The following is a 21,926-nucleotide window of genomic DNA, read 5'->3' as shown; positions in this document are numbered from 1 at the left end:
AAAGAACATATTTCAAGCTAATAACACTCCAGGGCCTTCACATCTCTGCTTCCTTAACACAGGAATCATGATGCCAGAGCAATCCATTACGGTAAAAATCTAGAGAGTCTATACCAGTTAGACACTAACAAATGATCCCAGCCAAAGCCATTTCATTTGTTCCTTTTGGATTACCTGCATCTGGTGATTTTACTGTCTTGGGGAATCTCTCCCAATCTCTTTGTTCTCAAAGAGGAAGACAGTGGATGTGCAATTCCCAAAATTGTTTATATTGTGGGAAGGGAGGGGGAGAATAAAAAATGAATTAAAAAATGAGGGAAAAGTGTTAAGCTGCCCACCTTCCAGTCGTTTAAAAGACTATCCTGCCCAAAGTTGAGAAACAGACAGATGCTTGTCTTGATAAGCCAGATTCCAGGCTTTATTTAAAACTGTGTCACAAAAATAGGCTTTATGTGCTTCATTTCTCCTTTTACTAGAAGTGTATTGACTGGTTTTGCTAATGACCAAAGCACCCTGCAAGACTCTCACACTCTCAGCTGATGTGCTTGTGGATCTTCTTAATAGCACACATTACTGGAAGTAAACTCTCATTTAACCAGCAAGGAGAGTAAAAATTATCCTTTGCTTAAGATTCAGTGACAATAGATTACCTCCAGCAGTGTCCCAAACGACTGGTTTTCTTTTTTCATCTTGAATCATTTTATTAGTTTTAGTAAAACAGTAGTTAGCCTCTGCTCATTTCAAAGTCTATTTAGGTACTAAATAAAAAGTAGGTAAAACTCAGCTCAGATTTTTTTGCTTTGCAGGAGAGGACCAGCTTTCCTCTGTCACCACAACATGCTGTCACCCGATACTGTAGAAGCCGAATTTTCTTTACTTCATTATTGAAAAGCATAATGAGTATTTTTACACTGATGCACTATTTTGGTAGCAGAGCTGCACATTGCAAAATACAGAACAATTTCACAATAGTGCATTCCCAGTAGTTCACAATAATCATTAAAGGAGAATATATTTAATCTCTTAGTGCTTCTTGGTAACTCCCTACTTGAAAATTGAATTTACAGAAAATGACCAAGCTGCAGAGTCTTTGAGGGTGGAAGGGTTTTCTGGAGATCATTCAGACCAACCCCTCTATGCAAAGTAGAAGGTTAACACAGAGGAGGTTGTTTAGGACCTGGTTTGACTATATCCAAGGATGGATGCAAGGGTTTTAAGCAACCTGGTCTAGTGGAAGGTGTCCCTGCCCGCTGCAAGGGACTGGAACTGGATGAGCTTTAAGGTCCCTTCCAACCCAAACCAGTCTGTGACACTGTGATAATGGTATGACATCTATGAGAATTATTCTATCCTATTTACTACAGCAGCAACCACAGTTTAGAGCAGCTGTGCAGCACTGGGAGGCTAAAAACAAGAGCATCATTAGCGCTGAGCCACTACTTCATGACTGTACTTGTGAAAAAGCAATACCACTTGGCTACTGCAAAGCCATCGCAATGGAAGCCTCAGAGTGGTCTAGTCACCACGAACCTAGACACCACTCCCTAGAGACACTGAGCAGCCTACAACAACGACCAAAGGTCCATGCCACACTGCACTGGCTTCACAGCTAAACAGAAAACACAGTTCCTACCATCATTCATGCAGCCTCAGGCTCTGTAGACTGCATCCTCGCAGCAGATACGAGTCTGCCAGGTTATTCCAGTTGCTTCTGATGTTGAACCCCATGTTGCTTCCAACTCCAAGGGGATATACAAGCATATTCTATACTTTCCAGATGGAGGAACCATGAGCAAAGCATTATTTCCCTCGCACTAACATCTCTTTCACTTAGACCAATGCTTTTTCATTCTGTGATCCACAAATCTCTAAGGGCTGAAGTGAGAGCAAGAAAAAGAACCTGGAAAGGTTAAAGATGGTCCATACAAACAACACCAGATAAATATATTTGAAGAGACTGAAAACCACTGAACTGGCTCCAGTATGTTGGATCCCAGGATGGAGACAGGATGGTATAAAGCACCCTTTATAATTTTTTCAGCCTGGCAAGATCCAGAGAAAGTAACACCATCTCAAAGGCCTGTAACACAGACTACAGAAAACAGCTTCAGTAAAAGGAACTATTATTAGTTTTCCCACCAAAACTCCAGGTAATTCATTCTATCTGTAGCAAGTATTTCATCTCTCCTGTTATCTTAAATGCACTTTCATCAAATCAATAACTACAAGGTGTGAAAACAAGAACATTTTGTAAGCACCCAGGTAATTCTCTGGGACAACAGTTATAAACCACGAACAATAAAATCCTTAGGACTGACAATTATATCTTCATTCTAAAGAAATAAACATATATACTTCATACCAAAAATGCACGACAACTCTGCCAGTAATGATTTTCAAGACATTCTGAAGAAATCTGAAGCTCAGGATGAACAGGTAACAATTTCTGAATTGGATCATTAACACAAAATATGTATTTAAATTAATACCCTGAAAATAGTATAGATTTTCTCTCTCTTAGGTGATAGTTTTCAGTCCTGACATAGGCTAAGAATGAGTTCAGTCCATCATTACATGCAATGCGATTGGCAACCAGCATTTTCAAATATAAATGTACAGCTAAGAAGGATAATAATCAACCATGCTACTTACACAGGACATACCTGAGTATTTGTGTCTAAAATTTTATTGTATAAAATGCATTTACAGCCTGGCAATTGCTGTTTCACTAATTACTGGTTTTCATGAAACTTCAATGTCATTATTTGATACTGTCCTTTTATGGACAGAGAATACTCGATGCATACAAAGTACGCTTGCTGGCAAAGCTCTGTTGTTAAGGATAAGAGATAACTGGAAATAATGGAGGGATTTAAAAATAAACCTGATTACAGAAATTTAGACGCTACTAAGAAAAGTGCAAAGAATTTTCATGATAAGAAAATGAGTAGAAAAGATCATTACTAGATTACTTCAGATAATTAATGATTCTTGTAATGTGTTTATAATTCTGAGCTCTTACAGTCATTGACAATGAAAGTATAATTTATTTATATGATCACAATTGTATCTGTTCCTTAGAATGAGTTACAGATAACTGGGTTTCGTTTGGTTTGAGCTTTTTTACATCTATTATCACATACTGGCTTCAGCTGGCCTGAACTGCTGTCAACCCAGGACAACATCACATCACAAGAAGATGAATAAGACACCTTCTAAAGCAGTATCTTTACATCTAAAGTGAGGACCTGAGTTAGCATCATCAATAAACAATGACATGGTAATACCAGTAGATCTCCAAATTCCTTAGTACACATTCTGCCTCCTTGGGAACACACTGCTTGGTGACACTCAGAGTGATCGACTCTGATCTCCAGGTTCCCTCAGCTGAAGCCCTGCTCTCAAAACGCAACAACTCTGGTCAGGTTTCATTACGGATGACAGCAGAGGAAAAACCTTAACCATCAAGCAGATAACTGTTAAGAGGTGGTTTTCAACTTAAAAGCTCATTTGCACTAATGATCATGAAGAATCCTGTATTTTGTTCACTTCAAGATGCATGCCTGCTGATAAAACAACCAGAATAAAACCACAGACAAATGGAAAAAAATTCTAGTTAATCTCTCCAATTTTCTGGTCATGGATCCAAGCCGATTTCTTCTTTCTCACTGATGCACCTTCTTCACCCAGTTAGATATGGCAATACAACATCTACAGCCTTATCCTCCTAACCAGCTATCTAGGAAAACCATTCCTTGACTGGATGCTTCTTCCTCTCCACAAAGCAGCCAGTTTTGGATTCTTAGATGCACAAAAAGGCAACATCCTTTTTTGCAGGTTTATGTTAAGAGAAAGGCACAGAACGTAAGATCTACAGCTGAGGAATACTACACTAAATCTTCCATTTCCTGAAACAAAGAGATGCATGACAGAAACATGACTGGTTTAAGTGTAACAAACAAAGTGTGCTAATGACTGGTTAGTTTTGCATTGACAAGTTGAACTTAGTGGATACCCAATACATGTACAGAATTCTGAGATTACTAAAACATGTAATATAAAGCATTCAATGATACCTGAATGCCAGAGTGCATAGCATACACAAAGCACATACGGTTTTCAAAGTAAGTGACACAGCCAGAGATGTTCCCCAAACATTCCAGTTCACTGATCTAATCTGTCAATGGAATTACAACAGTTAGATTACAGTTAAATCAAATAATTCTTTACAGCCATGAAAACTCTATAAACTTTTTCATATCAATGAAAAATCAATTTATCACATAGTCTAAACTCTGCTCTGGTGTTCCTCATTCTTCTAAACAGTAAGATATATCTTATTCCAAAACATTCTCAGAATTACATTTTATATTACAATTATAAATCTAGAGCCATAACAATACACTATTTTCTTTGAACACAGAACTAAAATTATAATCATATTTAGCAGCATTAAAATCCAATCCACTCAGCAATCTGTTCAAAATATAGATGATCATGTTAAATTAAATCACTGGGCCTTGGCATTTTAAAAAAATAATAAAAATCAGCACTTGAAAGGCAGATCGCAGGATACGTAATGGCTGCATTTCTAGTGGCAAAGACTACCAAATCACATAGTTTTGGTGCTCAAAGAGGATGCAAACAAGTCTATTAAGAGTCACCACCATCTGGGAATAAGGGACTAGGAATCGTGGAGGAGGAGTCTCTGCTCTCCCCAAGGAAATACACCACATGGCAAGACTGTCATTACAGTTGTTATTTACACCGCACCATAGATGTTCAGTGACATTTTACAGACAGATTAAAGACTAAAAAGCCTTGCCCTCCAGCATCAAATTCTGCTAGGACAGAACAAAGCCATATGAGCAGAACTCGTGTAAGCCTTTCTGAGCAAGCCTGTGCACACTGCACTCCATTCCTCTAGCACATCTGCAGCAGCAAGCGCAGAGGAGACAGTTAGGACACTTATTTCTGCCTTTTGCAATACAGAGAGCTTGGGCTGTGCTGCAGAGGGAAGAACTCCAAAGAGAAAGCATTTGGCCGTGTGGTTCTCCCTGTCATCTGGGGTCAGCAGTAATGGCAGGAAGAATTAGGAGCGAAGAGGTCAAGAAATTTATTTCAGCTTGAATTGAAAGTGAATTTCTCCCCATGTCTAATTTTAACTTGTTTGATGAAGGAAGGTGATCACAAAGTTGAGAATTCTCTGCAATAAGTAGATGATGCACTGGAAACACTTGGATGCTACAATGACAGACGTGATGTCAAACATAATTGAGAGTTATAACAGGCTGTGAAACTGAGGAGAAGGAAGGTCAACCTGTGACTAACAGAGGAGCATGAATAGGTAAGAACCAGCAGCAACATGAAACACTCTGCTCTTGCTTAATCGTCTTTGATGGCCTTCATCTTTTCTTGCAAGATGACTGTAGAAATCAGTGTTAGTTTGCTGATGGGTGGCACTTTGCACCATTTCACAGAGATGCAGTCACCCCAGCATGGTACTAGCTCTCGACCAGTAAAAATAACTTTTTCATTCCCTTTTCGTTAGGTAAAAACTCATATTCTATCCAACATTGCATCGTAAGATAGGTATCAGCAATAAGCACTCCAGAAGTTGGCAAGCAATGGCAAGAAATTAGCACCAAGAAAAACAAACATCTTCCTCTCCCCTCTGCCATCAGCTCCAGGTAGGAGAATGCAGCATGAGCAGAGCTCAGTATAACAGCATCCCCAGTTTCTGCAGCTTAGCAAATGCCTGCCTCCTCCTCCTCAGACCTGCCAGCATTGCCTGTGTGATCACAGAGAACAAGAAACTTCAAACTGACACATTTTATCTCAAAATTGGGGCAGGCAACAGCTTGCACATTAACCACTGAGGGTGTGAGCTGATCAGTGGTAACTTACTATTCCACCAAAATTTGATGGCAAACAGCTACATTCCTGGATTGCCCTAACTGTTTCAAATCCATTAACATTTTCAGGCTACCTGAGAACAGATACAAGGTCTACCAGCACAAAAGGATTCTGTATCTTGCACTGCAGAAGCCACATTTTGTCCTCTTTTCTCAGGTGACTCAGAGGTTAAATTGGGAGCAACGGGAGGAAATAATTCCTGGAGGTTTCTCAAACATTCTGGTTTCCAATAAATTGAGATTTTCTTTGAAGAACTGAACAGAGGTAAGTTTCATTAAGGAAAAGTATAATTCCTTACAGCAGCACTCATCCAGAGTCAAAAAAGACTCAACACTTTGCTACTTCTAAATCCACTTTACTTCATAGGTACTTGAATAAGGGAGCAGATCAGATTAAGCAAGACAACCTGGGTAACAATATGGCTTGAAAGAAAGACATTCCTAAATAATTCAGGCTCTAAACTTTGGCTGTTAGACTATAAAGGGTATGGCGAAATTGGTTTAAAGATCTTGCACGTACCACACAACCATTCATACGCATTTCTTAGATGAACAAACTTTTTAAGTTGTTGCCATGTATGAGAACTCATTCACTGTGAAGCAGTACAACATGGCATTTATGAGGTCAAACCCTGGTTTTGTATGTGCACTATCTCCTTTCTCACAATCAGAATAAATCTGTGTGCTTGCAATTCATTTCTGTTGTGACTGTAGCTTAAATGGTGTGTGCGCATACACAGACAGACAGACACAGCTGTCCCCCTAGTCTGATGCTACAAAACGCCCAGCCTTGTTCCAACACAGGGTTTACTGCCACACAGCTCCGAGAGCCAAGTTCCCACACTGCCAACACTTCTTGTGTAGCACAAAACCATGAACACAAAGACTGAAATCAGTGAATTTTAGGAGGCCTGCAAGATTAAGGCCAGGTTTTAATTTGCCTGGGTTGGTTTGTTTATTTTTACAGAAGCACACGACAATTTTCTTTTATCTTTCAATATGGAGGAAGAAACAGGCTGGTATTCATATTCACTAGGGGTAATCATCTCAGAAAGCTAAGCTCATCTTTCTGCACAGTGCTTTCAAAGGTACGCAGACAAATTGTACCAGATGGTATCCCTGCCATTCACAGTGCCATATTTTGCAGAAGCTATTGATACTTCACTTTGTGCTTAACAACACTTTAAAACAATTGCTGATTTTGTCTGCATAATTAATATCCAAAATCCAGCTCTTCACTGAAGAATCAGAGCAAGTGAGTACCAGAGAATCATAGAATCAGAGACTGGTTTCAGCTGAAAAGGAACTTAAAGCTCATCCAGCTCCAGCCCCTGCAACGGGCAGGGACACCTTCCACTGGAGCAGCTTGCTCCAAGCCCCTGTGTCCAACCTGGCCTTGAGCACTGCCAGGGATGGGGCAGCCACAGCTTCTCTGGGCACCCTGTGCCAGCACCTCAGCACCCTCACAGGGAAGAGCTTCTGCCTAAGAGCTCAGCTCAGTCTCCCCTCAGGCAGGTTCAAGCCATTCCCCTTGGCCTGTCCCTGCAGGCCCTTGTCCCAAGCCCCTCTCCTGGTTTCCTGCAGCCCCTTTAGGCACTGGAGCTGCTCTAACGTCTCCCCTTCAGGAACCTTCTCTTCTCCAGGCTGACCCAGCCCAGCTCTCTGTCCTGGGTTTAGCAGCAGCAGTCATTTTTTTCTCCTTCTTGGTAGCTGGTGCAGTGCTGTGTTTTGACTTTCGGGCTGGGAACAAAGCTGATAAAAATGATGTTTTGGTTTGGCCAAGGACTTTGTGAGCCTCATGCTCTGCCGGGGAGGAGGGGAAGCCGGGAGGAAGCAGAGACAGGACACCTGACCCAAACTGACCAAAGAGGTATTCCATACCACAGCACGTCATGCGCAGGGGGGAACTGGGAGTTACCCGGAAGGACAGGGGGGGCTGCCGGGTCGGACTCGTTGTTCGGCGCATGGTATTGTACTCCTTTCCCTTGCTATTTTCTCTTATCATGGTTGTCGTTGGTGGTAGCGGTGGTGATTCATATTGTACATTAGTTGCTAGACTGTTCTAATCTCAGCCCGTGGGAGTTGCATTCTTTCGATTCTCCTCCCCATCCCTCTGGGAGCGGGGAAGGGGGGGGCAGACCCTGGGGAAGGGGGGGGACTAACGTGGGCCTCGATTGCTTCCAGCCTGGCACCACTCACTGGGAGTGAGTGCACAAGTTGTCTGGCTTGGTTTAAACCACGACACTCTCTCAGCCTGTTTTCATAGCAGATGTGCTCCAGTCCTTGAAGCATTTCCATGGCCCACTGGGGAATGTAGCTATTCATTAGCAGTCCCCACTGGGTCAAGGATGGCTTGAATTTTACCACACACTGAAGATAATGTAATTACCAAGCTTGAAAGCAATGCAATCTATACCACCAAAGAAAGCATTAATAGTCGTACAACCAGTGAAAAATAAACAGTAAAGCAATATTTCACCATTGCATGAAACAACACTGATTTCCAAAACCCAACTGCCTACATTATGCATAGCTGTGCTGAGAAACGACTCACTATGAAGGGAGGACATAGGAGGACAACTCATTATAAAGGGAGCTGAATCATCCAGGGCTTAATGAAACCATATGAAATCTGGTATTGTGAGGTGACTATCATTAGTCCACTCACTTAGACCAGTCTAATTCTTATTATTACATGATAAGTAATAACAAATAGTAATAAGTAAACCTTTGGCAAAGGTATTTTAAATTTGTCTCTCTAAAAGATACATCTGAATTCTTCCCATGTTTTGTTTTGGTTATGACTTACAGTATTATTGCGAGCTACTTTACATGTAGCAATGGATCTGTCCATATCCATCAGAGGAATTATTCTCCCACCATTAGGTGTAATGTCTTCTTTTTGCCTCCACACTGAAGCAATTGATATTATGCTGATAAGTCCATGACATGTCAAACTTGTGTTCTGGGTTCTCATTTTTTTTCTCTGCTTTCCCCGGTGGAGCTCCAAACACGCCATACGAGCACACACCGCAGGTAATGGGAATAGGTTACAATGGTAGCTGCCATTCCTTTCAGCAGAACAACTCTAATTTGCATAGCCCAGTTATCTTCTTGCCCATGGAACTGTGGCCTTTGATCCATACACACAATACAAATTATGTAAGGATGGAAACATTATCCACTTTAAATGTAGGCTCTCAATCAGTTACTCTGACGAATTCATTAAAGCCATGAGCAACACCAGGGAGACAACATGACATAGTAAAAATGGTTGGTTTCTTTAAATGGAGCTGAAGTCTGACAGCACATTATACTGGTTTTCCTCTACTTGCTCCATTTAGTAACTAGGCCAACAGGTAAACCAATGTTTAAGCAGAAAAGTTCCTGACATGCACAGCTCAATTTGCTTAATCATTTTTCTTCTGACCTTTTTCAATTACTTTTTGTCTGTAAGGTCAAAGCAACTTTCTCCCAACCACTCACCTGCCAGCACCCTGATCCAAATTATCCAGCACACCACACTGCTGCCTGACCCACTGAGCTCAGCCCTTCTCTCTGGGCATGCTTCAAACATACACAGCCTGAAAGGCTTGCACATCCCCCTTAATCCCCATCCCCTGCACATCCACTTTATTAAAGGGGCTTAGAAATAAACCCATTTCACAATAATTTAATAAACACATTCCCATACTATTTGAGAGAGGTCTCCAATCAGTTTCCAAATACATAAGGAAGAAGGAAAACCGTGGGATTTTCCCTACTTTGAAATGTTCTCCCAGTTTCACCCAAACTGCTGTGTTCTGGGCACACAACATGGGGCAAGTGTAGGAGTAAGTGAGGATGTATTGGGTAGATAATTTAGCTATCAACTGGACACTTTAGGGTGCCAGATTGTCAGATTCTATTTCAACTTTTTTAATAATAATAATAAAGAGTTAATGACATGTTGCCATTGAAATATGCTGCTCAGAACAGGCACAGGAGGCTGCTGCTCAGCAAATGCACATTCTACAAATTACTTTCTTTCATGTAAATAACAGAACAAGCTTTCAAATCAAGGTTACAGATATTCTCTTAAAGCTACATTTGAATTTTGTGAACATTCTTTCTCAGTGACAAGGATGGCACCATTTAACTGAACCAGCAATGTCTTGATCTATCCATGCTAAAAACCATTGCCAAAGAAAATTATTATGAAAGGAGGAAGCCAGGAGAGTTCTATTTTACATAGCAAAGTATATGCTATCTGTTTTTAACATTAACAATGCATGTATTCCCACTTCCCTGGAAATATAAGAAACCAGGAGAACATACCATATTAATGGGAATGTTTGCCTCTTTTCTTAACATTTTAAGTTACCTTACTAACCACGCATGCAGAAGTGAGGGTGCTCAGCATTTATAAAGGTGCTTTTAATTTTCTATGAATGCTGATGATAATAGTGTAGGTTGAGCAATACTTAACAATGCCAAGCAAAAACCCAATTCATTCCAAAATAAAGACAACCCTCTCCTGAAGCAGACAAGTTTCCAATCAGAAAAAACAAGCCCAGTGACAAGAAAAGAAAAAATTAATTACAGAGGACGTTTTTTCACTGAATGACAGTTTACAAATTCAAGCATCATGACCAAAGGCATGAAATACATATATTTCCAAAACCTATTTCTTCCAGAAACATGTCCACTTTTTTGCTACAGAAGCATGTGTTTCAGAGTCCCTTACTCATTCCCAGTCTACTCCTCCCAGGTAAATACAGACATTAACCATAAAAGAAAAGAAGTCCTATTAACAGCATTTCAGTAAGCTTTACTCAGTGGATTCTTCTCCAAACCATTAACACCTAGCCCTTCTCACAACACTATTATAAATTCCATGCTGATCCAGTTTCTTTACTTCTCCAGCCACATTAGCATGGCTGGGCTTGAATGAAAGTCTGCCTAAGGAGAACTGTTGCATCCGGTACGGTTGCAGGCAAGCATGATCAGATCAAGCTTACAGGGCATGTCTGGCTCAGTGCAGAGAAAGAACATAGCAGACCAGACCTGACTTCTGCAGACCTTACCCAGGATGCTAAATAAAGGTTTTTCAAGCCTGAGTGTGAACATGGCCAGACACGAGTTAGAGGGACTGCTCACAGAACTACAGTTACAACACGTACCATGCAAATGGTCACCCAGCTTTCAAAGCCAGGATTATCCATATAGTTGAGAAGGGGTTTATGGGTCAAAGGCCTGCAGAAAGTCGGTGGAATTTTGTAAGCATTTCTTCAGAAAAAAAAATGCAAATTACCCATATTTAATCTTCAAAACATCCATTGTTACTAGGAAGTCAGCTCCAACTAGGGCTGTAGGAGCTGATGAAAGACACAAGTAATGGTCCTAGAAAGCCCATTTAGAGACCCACTGCACACCTCACTTCTTGCAAAGCAACAGAAATGCAACTAAGAACACAAACTCAACAGAAAGTAAAATTAGAAACTCAAAATCTAATGTTAATACTAGATAGAAGATAGTCTCTAGTCTCTCTTACCAGCACGAAGCCCATCAGCTGCCAGAAACATTCAGTCTTTCTCCAGTCTCAGTCCTCCATGACCTAAATATTCACTGATTCTGTGCATTTAACTCTTGAAAGGTCTGGTCCTGAAGCCCTTTGTATTTCCCCATCCAGGCTGCTCAGGACACAAGAGCACTATGCTTGTGCTCTTTGGAAGGGAAACTCAACACCTCGCGGGATCAGCCCTGGAGCTCCATTAGTCCTCTGCGTGTCATATCTATTTCCATGCTAGTATATTAAGTTAATGGCAACTGCCATTCATTCTGCTACTCATGGCAATATTTCTAAAAAGAGGACATTTTAACAAACCAGACCAAATATTCAATAGCAGAAAGAAATGGTATACCCAGTGCAAAAGGACAGAATTAACACAGGTGCAAGATACGGATAGTGGGACTAATGGTGCAGGTTTTTTACTGTACTTAACCTTCTCCAAATGGATTCCTCCCATTCTGCTCCCTCCACCAGACATCACATGATTCTTGATTAGAAGGGTTTTGTCAGGTCAATAAATAGACCCACCTCTGCATTGATTCAGCTCATCCCATACACAGAGAAGGGGTGTGAAAGCAGACCGTGCCTGGATGGAAGCCAGCAAAACCACAGGCTGCACGAAGTGGAGCTGGGCTCCGTGACACCTCCTACTGTAGGACAACAGGTAAAGCTGCTATTCTGGCAGGACCCTGGGAACTATATGGTCTACAGCAACTCAACTGGCCACTAAGCAGAAGCACCGCATCACAATTAGTTTTACCTAGCAGCATGTAAAAAACAAAACCCCTTGTTCTGCAATAAAAGACTTTCACTGGCCATCAACAGTACTGAAAGAAGTATACAAAAACTGATATTTTTCATCCTCCTTAAAAACAAAGTCACCTTTACAAGCAAAATAACCACAGTTTCATCTTCCCGCCTTCTCAGACTGGGGCATTTTGGCTAGTTGTTCAATAAATCTAACCCAAGATTAACCCAAGTTAAAACCATCTTGTCTTTGACAACCAAAGAGGTTGAAACTTTCAGTCTTTTCAACAAGGTGTTTTCTCCAGACCTCTATCATTCCTGTGGCAAGGGTTTTTTAATGCCACATTTGCATTTAAAGGGGAAATGAAACTTAACTGATCCCACACTTAAATGAAAATGCCCAATTTTGGTTTCCTTTTGGACCTTGCAAATGCAAAAGCTTTTCTGAGGGGAGAAGAGGGGCAAAGAACAACAGCTCTATAAAAGCAGGATCCAGTTTTTAAAATTAATTGTTAATTTATCAACCATGGTGAATCCTTCCCTTTTTTGTAAGAGGGAAACACCCTGTAAGTTGAACAGGATTTTTGGACTTTGAATGCAGTTCTTTATGGTAGTGCATATGCCAACACTCCCCCTGTACTGGGAAAGGCTAAGAAGCCCAGTTACAATGCAACGTAGTGCCAGTCTCTGACACAGAGCAAAACCAGGTTGTTCCTAGTAAAGTACTACAAATGAACATGACCCTATTCCATAGGACTGAAATCAAGTCTTTCCTCACTTACAAATGCAGAAAATTAGCAGGGAAAAAAAAAATAATACAAATGCTTTGATTTCAGGTGAGTGTAGGTGACCTTTTCAATCACTGTTGCTACCATCAGATGAAGTAAAAAACATAATTTCAATCTCCAGGCCTCTTAAGTACCAAGAACGCTGTATTGCCGTCTTTGCTGCCCATGTGTCCTATCCCCATTGCAATTTTATACATCTACAGGGATTTCTTTTGGCTTGGATTTTGTTAGAGCACAAGGCTTGGCTCAAACCTTGGAAATAAGATGGGGGTTTGTTTTGTTGTTTGCAGTTGTCTTTTTCCAAGTTCATGACTTTCAAGTTTTTGACTCTAGCATTTACAGTATGTTTCCTAACTTTAACAATCTTGAAAGCCTTGAAGGTATGTAACCACAAAAAAATGTATAATGTAACTTCATCAGATTCTTACTTCTTGTTCCCAGCACTGATTTAGCCCATTGTTTTGATCCTCTGGCTCAAATGGAATCTCTTCTCCAATACTCAAGATGAATTTCCAAAGGACTGGCTTTTCTGCACAGTTGCTATATTCAAAATGATAGTATCAGGTAACATTAAGGAGAAGGGAACTAGGTTCTGTGATGTAGACATGTGGTTCTTCAAAGGACACAATCCTACCCAGTATAGACAATTCCTGTTAAACGTTACCTGGAACTTCAGCCCCAGCATTAGACAGAACTCAACATTTTTCCAAATTAAAAGAAGTTGTTATACTATTCATGTGACAGCAAGTAAGACATCAAGCTGATAGCAGTGAAAAGAAAAATATCCGGTTCTTCATTTGTCACGTCAAGCAGGGTAATAAGACACAGACAAAAGTCACCATCAATAGTTTGGGTTAGAAAGGACCTTAAAATCATCCAGCCCTTGCATGGGCAGGGACACCTCACCCCAGACCATGTTGCCCAAGGCTCTGTCCAAGCAGGCCTTGAACAGTGCCAGGGATGGAGCACTCACCACTTCTTTGGGCAACCTGTGCCAGCACTTCACCACCCTCACAGTAAATAACTTCTTCCTTACATCTAACCTGAACTTCTCCTGTTTTAGTTTGAACTCATCACCCCTTGTTCTATTGCTACAGTCCCTGATGAAGAGTCCCTCTCTGGCATGTTGTATTTGCTATCCAGGTGCCTCAATACCAAAATGTGCTCACAGTTGCACAAGGGCAACTAAGTCTGTATGTTCTCAGAAAATGCCACAGACACTGCACTTCTCCAGATTTACATAGGCATAAGCGACAACTGCAATGATTTCTACTTCCATTCACCCAAATTACAGTGGCTTTTTCCACCAATTAAGTATGATAGCTTAGAAGTATGTGATTACCCACGTCTGCTGACATTGAAATGTCACCTCCACAGACCATGTACTGCTACTTGTTATTCTATACACATTATAAATTACACAAGTTACTGTTACAAGTAGGAAACACCTTCCCTTCCATACTACAAACCCTGCTCAGAGGAGGCAGAAGGCGGCACTAGGGAGAGATCTCCAGGTAAGGTGTCTACTCCCCAAATCAAATATCTAGAAGATTGCCAAGTTGGGTCGTGCTGAAACACTAACCACAAAGTAGGCATCTATCTAACTCCATTCACATGCCTGCAGCTGTGGGAGTGGAGACCAGAAGCCGGATGCTCTCCCAGCATCACTTCCCAGCACAGCCTCTTAAGTGTGCTGCAGTCTTAAGTGTGTGCAGCCGCTGTCCATCCCACACACCCTAACTCGGTGAGTCTTTCATTCCTTTCTGAACAGTGCCAGTGCTGCAGAAGAGCTTGAAGGGCCCTGTACAGTCCAACCCTTGGCAGGCTGGAAAAAAACTGTGAAATTTGAGTGCCTCAGCCCAAGAGGGGACCTGAGCACCAACCTCACTTTGCTCTCGGCAGCATGTATTTAGTAAGTCCCAACAAGTGGAAGGAAGGTTTAGCCAAACCCTCCATTCCCTTCCTGGTAAGTGCATTCAGGGTCCCTTAGCAAAGAAGTGTGGAAGAACTGATTGTTTCTTCACCACCATCTGACTCTTTCCTTGCTGTCCTCCAGCTTGCCCCGAACTCCAATGAAGATGATCTTACACCTTAGCTCGTACATAACTTTTAGATATCCCCAGGCTCCACATCCCACATGGCAATGCCACAAGAACGTGGGAAGCCCTGGGACCATGCAAGAGCTCAGCAGAAGTTTTCGGGGCTGCAACACCATAATCATGGGAAAACTTCTGCTGGAGGTGCTCATGTCCTTGTTCAGATCCCACCTTAGTTGTACAGCAAATTATATACATTGGACTGTACTTGATCAAAGAAAACCCTGCAAACATATGTTATTTCCAGAGCTGGATAGCATTAAAAGTCCCGTACCAACGCAGGCTGTAAGATACCCCCTCAACTGTCTCAGAGAATGCATTAATAACACAGATTTGAAAAACAAGAGAACAGAAAAAGGGTGGAGAAAAATCTGATCCAGGTCCCTGTGTTGTCATGGTGACTTCACAGCCATTATGTACTTCAGACACATTTAGAAGAAAGCTGCATTTTCACTTCTTCCCAACCAAATAATGCAAGGAAGGAAAACCAGAACTCCTGCCAGCATGTCAGAAGGCAGTTAAATGGCAATCCAACCCTCCGATCAGGCAGCACCCCTGCAATATTTCAATCAATATTATTATTGCACTGTGATTCCTGGACTCAGACAACATGGAAACAGACAGGAGCAGAAAATTAAAAAACACTGATCTGACCACTCAATTTATGGTACCACATGAAACAGTTCTGAGCACGCCTGGATCACACACATTTCTGCTTTCAGAATATTTAAAAAAATAATGACTTTACATCATTTCATTCCTCCCCATTTGCAGAGACTGTTTGCAAGCAATTGGTTTTCTTTAACCAAGTACTACCAGTTCCACATGCTACTCGTATCACACACAGCAATCGAATAGCCTCGGCTTGCTCAAATATAATACAATCCTCTAAACGCCTCCACCCAAACACTGCACAAATACAGATTTTAGGAAGCCCACACTGCAGAGACCATAGAATCATTCCAGCTCATTATGGCAGGAAAAACAGCAAACATTTTACTACCAGCCCCTGAATTGCTCACACAGAGCATGCATTTCCAAATGCCGCTCAACATTCCCACTTAATACACCAATAAAACATAAATGCATCATGTAGTCAAAGAGCAGGAATCTGTTATGACACCATTTTCTAAACGATACCTGAAAAGACATTAAAGACTCCATGAGAAAGCAAGATTCCCAGCAGATCACACATGCGAGCTTACCAGCAGCCCGCCAGCAACGCCTACCCAGCCATCTGCCCCTTCTTTCCCACGAACAGGAAACCACCAGATTCGCTTCACAGGATCCTTCTGATAATCTCCACTCTCCAAGTTAATCAATTAATGAAGCAAGACTGGGTTTGCCTTACTAAGCAACGTACAGACACTAGGTCACTTGAAGGTTGCCCGTTCTTTTCTGTTATAGGGCCTCCCAAATAACAACTGCCTATCCAAATTCAGTTTTTTTTATTCATTCAAAGCTGTAGGAATACACTCAGCCCTTGACAATGCCAGCTTGCATGATGAAAGAGCAAAAGTAGTTTTGAGGCTGCAGAATGCCTTCCTTGGGTTTCCATGGAAATACATGTGGGAAGGGGAGGGGGCTTCACTGATGGCAATGCTGCTGCTTGGTGGAAATGCTTTAACGACAGGCTGCATGGGACTGTGCACCAGGACAAGAAAATGTGTTTTACTACTACCACTATAATTCTGCCTGCACTTACTTTCATTTTCACCAGATTCCATACCGCTGAAAAGCATGAAACTGCTAAGAGATGCTGGGGAAATGCTGTTTGAAACAAGTGTGGTGTAAGAGCCTCCAAGGAGGGGCTGAAGAACTGGAACTTCATTTACATATTAGAATTTGCACAGATGGGAATTAATGCTCAATTCCACTTAAAAATTGGTTGAGAAAGATGAGCCTGTTGCAGAGCTGAGGCTGTAGCAAGGATGACTAGTTTCAGGAAGGCTCAATATGGAGCATCAGCTTATTAAGATGCAGGGCAGCATTTCTGTTACACACAATTATCAGGCAGAGTATGAAAGAGATCACCCCAATGATTTTGCTGCTGTTTGCAGAAATGAGAACAGCCCATCAGCAAAAGCAGGGCAGGCACTGCAACTGCCTGCTCCAGGCTGCTGCCTCAGTGAGATCCCAACTTCATCCACTGCCATGCTCCTCTCCCTGGGTTTGTCAGCATTCCCATTAAACGTCAACTAAACTAAGACATGGTAGGCTGAAGCCTACAACCAATATCGTGGCCAGAATGGCCAATACAATTTCATCAAAGTGATTATATGTGCTACAAATCTAATTTGTATCAATTCAAGAGCTTCTAGGTAGTGACATTAATGTAGTGCTTCTGACCATGTTCACTTATTTCCAGTGGGCTTGCTTAAAAAGCTAAGTCAGGAAGAAGGGAACCGAGTTGTGAGCCACATAAAAGGACAGAGCTGAGGTGAGGACACCACAACAGTCACAAGCCAGCTGGGCACTAGGTAGCAAAAGACTCACTGCAGAAACCCCTGAAGTGACTGCTCCTGTGCCTGCCCCAGACCATGAGCCTTCTCCCTGGAGCTCCCTCCTCATTCCCCCAGAGACACCACTGGGATCCTAGCACCTCTTGAGATGTGCCTGATACCTCCCACCACGTGGGACAGGGAAGAACTGGTGAGAGAAATAGCCTGAGGTGGGTCCCTTTCTGACTAATACAGCTTTTGCAAGAGCATCTTTCCTTTGAGAGAAGGAAAAAAATATTAAAATGAAAAAACGTTTTCCCCAGCATCATCTCACAGCAGGAAGATGAAGTAATATTACATCTATACATATACCATCCCTAGAAGACATACTGCACGTATAGGAGGGGAGAAACCCCAGCAGCAACATAGTCCGCCTTCCTGCAAAGCAAGGAGCAAACAGCCTTATCCACATATTTCTATTTTCCTCTGCAGCCAAACAGGATTTAAACATTTCTTTACCAGGCCACGAATAAAAAAGTTTAATACAAATAAACCAAAATCTTACTATAGCATCACAATAAAAGTAAGTTTTGCTGACAACATGGTACCCAGCTCACATATTGTGATTTTTCTGTGCTCCTGCAGCTGCCTCCACCGTCACAGCTTTATAACCACTAAGTTTCACTTAAAGAGAATTCCAATTCCTATGCAAAATGAAGGAAGAGCAGAGTTAAATCTGCCAGTGCAAACACAGCAAAACACTGTGCTTGCATTGGCAAAAAACTGCTACAAACAAGTGAAGGGGAAGGGTTAAAATGCTGAAAAATCCAGAGAGCCAGACACCAGAGTAGCCCAAGGGCTGCAGGGTGAGCAGAGGAGCAGGGGGGGCTCACCTGGCTGGCCTGTTCCCAGGCACATCCCCTCACCCCAACCAACACCAGCTTCCCACTGTGCATGGGCCAGAGTGGGTGGGGGCCTGATCTGGAGCAGTTCATGAATCCATTGCTCAGTTGGTGGCTGCCAACCTGATGGCTTTGCCCACTTGTCTCCTCCTTCCCAGGAACGTGCCTATTTGGTTAATAACTTTTGGGAAAAAAATGAAAGGAATAATAAAAAAAAAACCAACAAACCCTTCTGGAGCTCTTTGCCCCTTTTATCACCTGCTCGGAAATGAGCCCCCAGCCACCGAGCACTGGGGGAGAGGGAGAAAACTGCATAACCAGCACTCCTGCAGGAAACCATGTTAAAAAGCCACAATGTCGACTACGAAGGAAGTTCAGTGGGATCAGTGGAATCCACACAGGACCAGCTCAGATGTACTGTTCTTTCCTTTAAAAGGTAGCCTGCGAGGGAGAGACAGAGGTAGCAACTGAAGCACAGTATAAGGCCAAGAAATTGCAGGAGTAGCGTATATTGTTTATCAGAAGTAAAGGAATATGTATAGATATGTACCCATTGACACATATATAAAAATCACACATATCCATACGTCTGGAAAGGATAGTCAGCAGGTTTTTTCAGAGACTCCCTGAACAAATAAAAAAGCATTCCTGGTTTAGACTTTCTAACAGCTAAACAGCAATAGACTCTTACCAGCCTACACTCCTGGGATTAAGTGGCTAATACCAACATAGAATCATAGAATAGTTAGGGTTGGAAAGGACCTGAAGATCATCCAGTTTCAACCCCCCTGGCATGGGCAGGGACACCTCACACTAAACCATCTCACTCAAGGCCTCCTCCAGCCTGGCCTTGAATACCGCCAGGGATGGAGCAGTCACAGCATACAGACCATACTTACATCTCCTGGTAACAAGGCAAGATATCAGACGTGCACAGCTGAGGGAAGAAAACCCAACAGATTTTAGTCTTTTATTGAGGAAGACTAAATGGAACAAAAATGACAAGTGAATGGCTATTTATTATTGTGTGAGCCTCCTGTAATCTCCTTGATGCTTTTAATTATAATTGCTCACATGCAAAGAACTGAAGAATTAATCCCTCATTTGCTGGTAGTTTATAGATTTATTGACAACCTCTTGATGGAAGAAGAGGTTATTAAAAAAAAAAGAAAAAAAAGAAAAAAGGAAAAAGAGAAAAAGGCCATTGTTAAACTAACACTTCAAATCGTGCACACAGCAAAACAGAGAACAAGGAGGCACCTGCTGTTTGTTTACTCTTTATTTAATACTGGCAACTACTTTCACCTGCAAATGAAACAAAGGAAAACCCTGTCAGCTTGCCTAACCGCAACGCTGTGTACGTAATGCTGACTCCTGAAGTGCTGTGTATTAGTAGTTATCAGTAGCTGCATGCAGAAAAAGAAAAAATCTCTAACCCCTCAGAAGATGCCACAAAGCACCCATCCAGTAGCACCCATGCAGTAATACCCATTCAGTAACACCCATCCAGTAACACTGTGCAACAGAGGCATTGTTTTAGTGTAATAACAACATCTGAATAACCATCAAAAACTCTCCAATTATTAAGTTGCCTGAGAGCTACACAAGCACACCGGGTAAATAGATCATAGCTTCCCAAGTTGAACAACTATAACTGAAACAGCCAGCTCACGAAAGTGGAGCTATACAGAGGTACACACAGGGACTGTCTGGGGTTTGCAACGTGTATTTTACCATTTCCTCCTATGCAGAGCTGGCTGTGTGGGCAGACGGACACCCCAGGAGGCTTTCTGCGAGCCATGCAGGTTTTCCACACATTCCCACCCAGTCCAAGTCACCAGAAAGGAAGCTGAAGTGATTTTTTTCAGAAGATCACTTTACTTCAGGGGCACCGCAACTTTAAATGATGATTGTTCCAACCCACTTGGAGTTTCCTTGGTGGCATTAAGCCAGAAATGGGTGTTTATCACTGTTCAGTGGCAAGATAAAGTTTTGAAAACCTAGTAGATTCTGAAAAAATTGAACTAGCTTTGCTGTCAGTCACCTGTGCTGTTCCTTTTTGAACATAGCAGCTTGGCTGTTTTAGGCATAAACAACCTAAACAGAAAATTTTGCCCTGGTCATACAGATTTCTGCAACCTATTTGAGATGCTTCCCTTAAGATTCTATAGGGAAAAAAAAAGTGAAAGGTTTAAATCATTTGCAGGGTAAAACTGGTGTCAAAAGACTTAAGTTTCAAATAGCTTCAGCTACTGAAGTTTGCTAATTCTTCTTCTTAAAAAAATACATATATTCTGCAATAAAACTAGGTGAATGGGTCTTTATAAGATATCTTTGCTATAACCATTTCACTCCACATGTTCAATAAAGGTATTAAATTTCATTGTACTAGTAACAGATTATTATTTTCATTAGCATCAACAACAGACAGGCAATGCTGAGCATTACCTGAAGCAGCAAACCCTGAACACAGACTTTAAGCCCAGGGCTGCATGTCACCAGGGTGCTCTACTCTAAAACCATGCCAGGGAGTGTCAGGAGAAAACCAAGACCTGACCAGCGAGAAGTGAGAAAAAGGGGGAACATGGTCAGTCCTGCAAGTCCAATTAAACAAAACCTATGAAAACAAATCTGAAAGGTGTGAAGTACCTTTACCCATTCTCATTTTCTGTCCATGGTCAGCACACGCTTTAAAAGTAGATAAAACTTACTTGTATGAAGTCACTAATTTGAGCTTCTTCATTTCTTCCAAAATACTGAAATCAGAGAAACAAAACTGGAAAGCAGAAACAATAAAATGTGACATGCGTATTTATTCACAGCTGTCTCTGCCATTTCCAATTTGGTTTTTATCAGGACAAAACCCTATGGTCTCACTTCCTACAGCTTCCAGCAAAATTCATTATTAAAACACAGTTTTAAATAAACCATGACTTCACACAAAAAACAAAGATAGCCTTTGTCCAGGGGAACCAGTTGTGTACTTTGAACGGTGCATAACACTAAATAGCTTCAGCAAGAGCAGGAGCCAGGCCAATTTATTTTAAATTTTTGATACATATAATTCTTATTTTTTGTATACATATATACACACATGCGTACATATATTTTATATAAATACACACACACACATTCACCTTGACAATCATTCCCCGTAACTACAAACTCTCAAAGTGCTAGTTTGCTGCTGTTATACTAACTTTGCATAATTTTATGCATCGTCTGTTTAAGAACGACAGGAATGAAAACTTATTCACAAATAATACATCAACGAACAATTTTATTCCCGCCTGACCAATTTGGTGGCCTTCTATGATGGGGCTACAGAACTGATCGACAGGGGTAGAGCAGTTGATGTCATCTACCTGGATTTGTGTAAAGCGTTCGACACTGTCCCACACGACATCCTTGTCTCTAAATTGGAGAGACATCAATTTGATGGATAGACCACTCGGTGGATAAAGAACTGGCTGGATGGCCGCGCAC

General features: G+C 41.6%; 1 protein-coding gene across 8 annotated transcripts in view; it reads right to left on the bottom strand.

Moving 5' to 3' along the window:
- FGD3 (FYVE, RhoGEF and PH domain containing 3) overlaps positions 1 to 21,926 on the bottom strand; it is a 129,619-nt gene that overhangs the window by 71,683 nt on the left and 36,010 nt on the right. For 2 of the 8 annotated variants that reach the window (XM_061357776.1, XM_061357781.1), the window contains exon 1: positions 16,120 to 16,205. The exons of 1 other annotated variant lie outside the window; for it this stretch is intronic. In XM_061357776.1, coding sequence (XP_061213760.1) covers positions 16,120 to 16,189 — 70 coding nt within the window. In that variant the 5' untranslated portion in view covers positions 16,190 to 16,205. Of the gene's footprint in view, positions 1 to 16,119; positions 16,208 to 16,237; positions 16,625 to 21,926 lie in introns of those variants that run through there. 5 more of the 8 variants (XM_061357777.1, XM_061357783.1, XM_061357780.1 and 2 more) reach the window with 5 other exon arrangements.

Source organism: Neopsephotus bourkii, unplaced genomic scaffold, assembly GCF_033783945.1.
Source record: "Neopsephotus bourkii isolate Nb327-2 ecotype Australia unplaced genomic scaffold, CSIRO-AGI_Nbou_v1 NB_923, whole genome shotgun sequence".
Taxonomy (NCBI): Eukaryota; Metazoa; Chordata; class Aves; order Psittaciformes; family Psittacidae; genus Neopsephotus; species Neopsephotus bourkii.
Note: the sequence above shows the minus strand (reverse complement) of the source record. Positions and strands in the feature narration are given on the sequence as shown.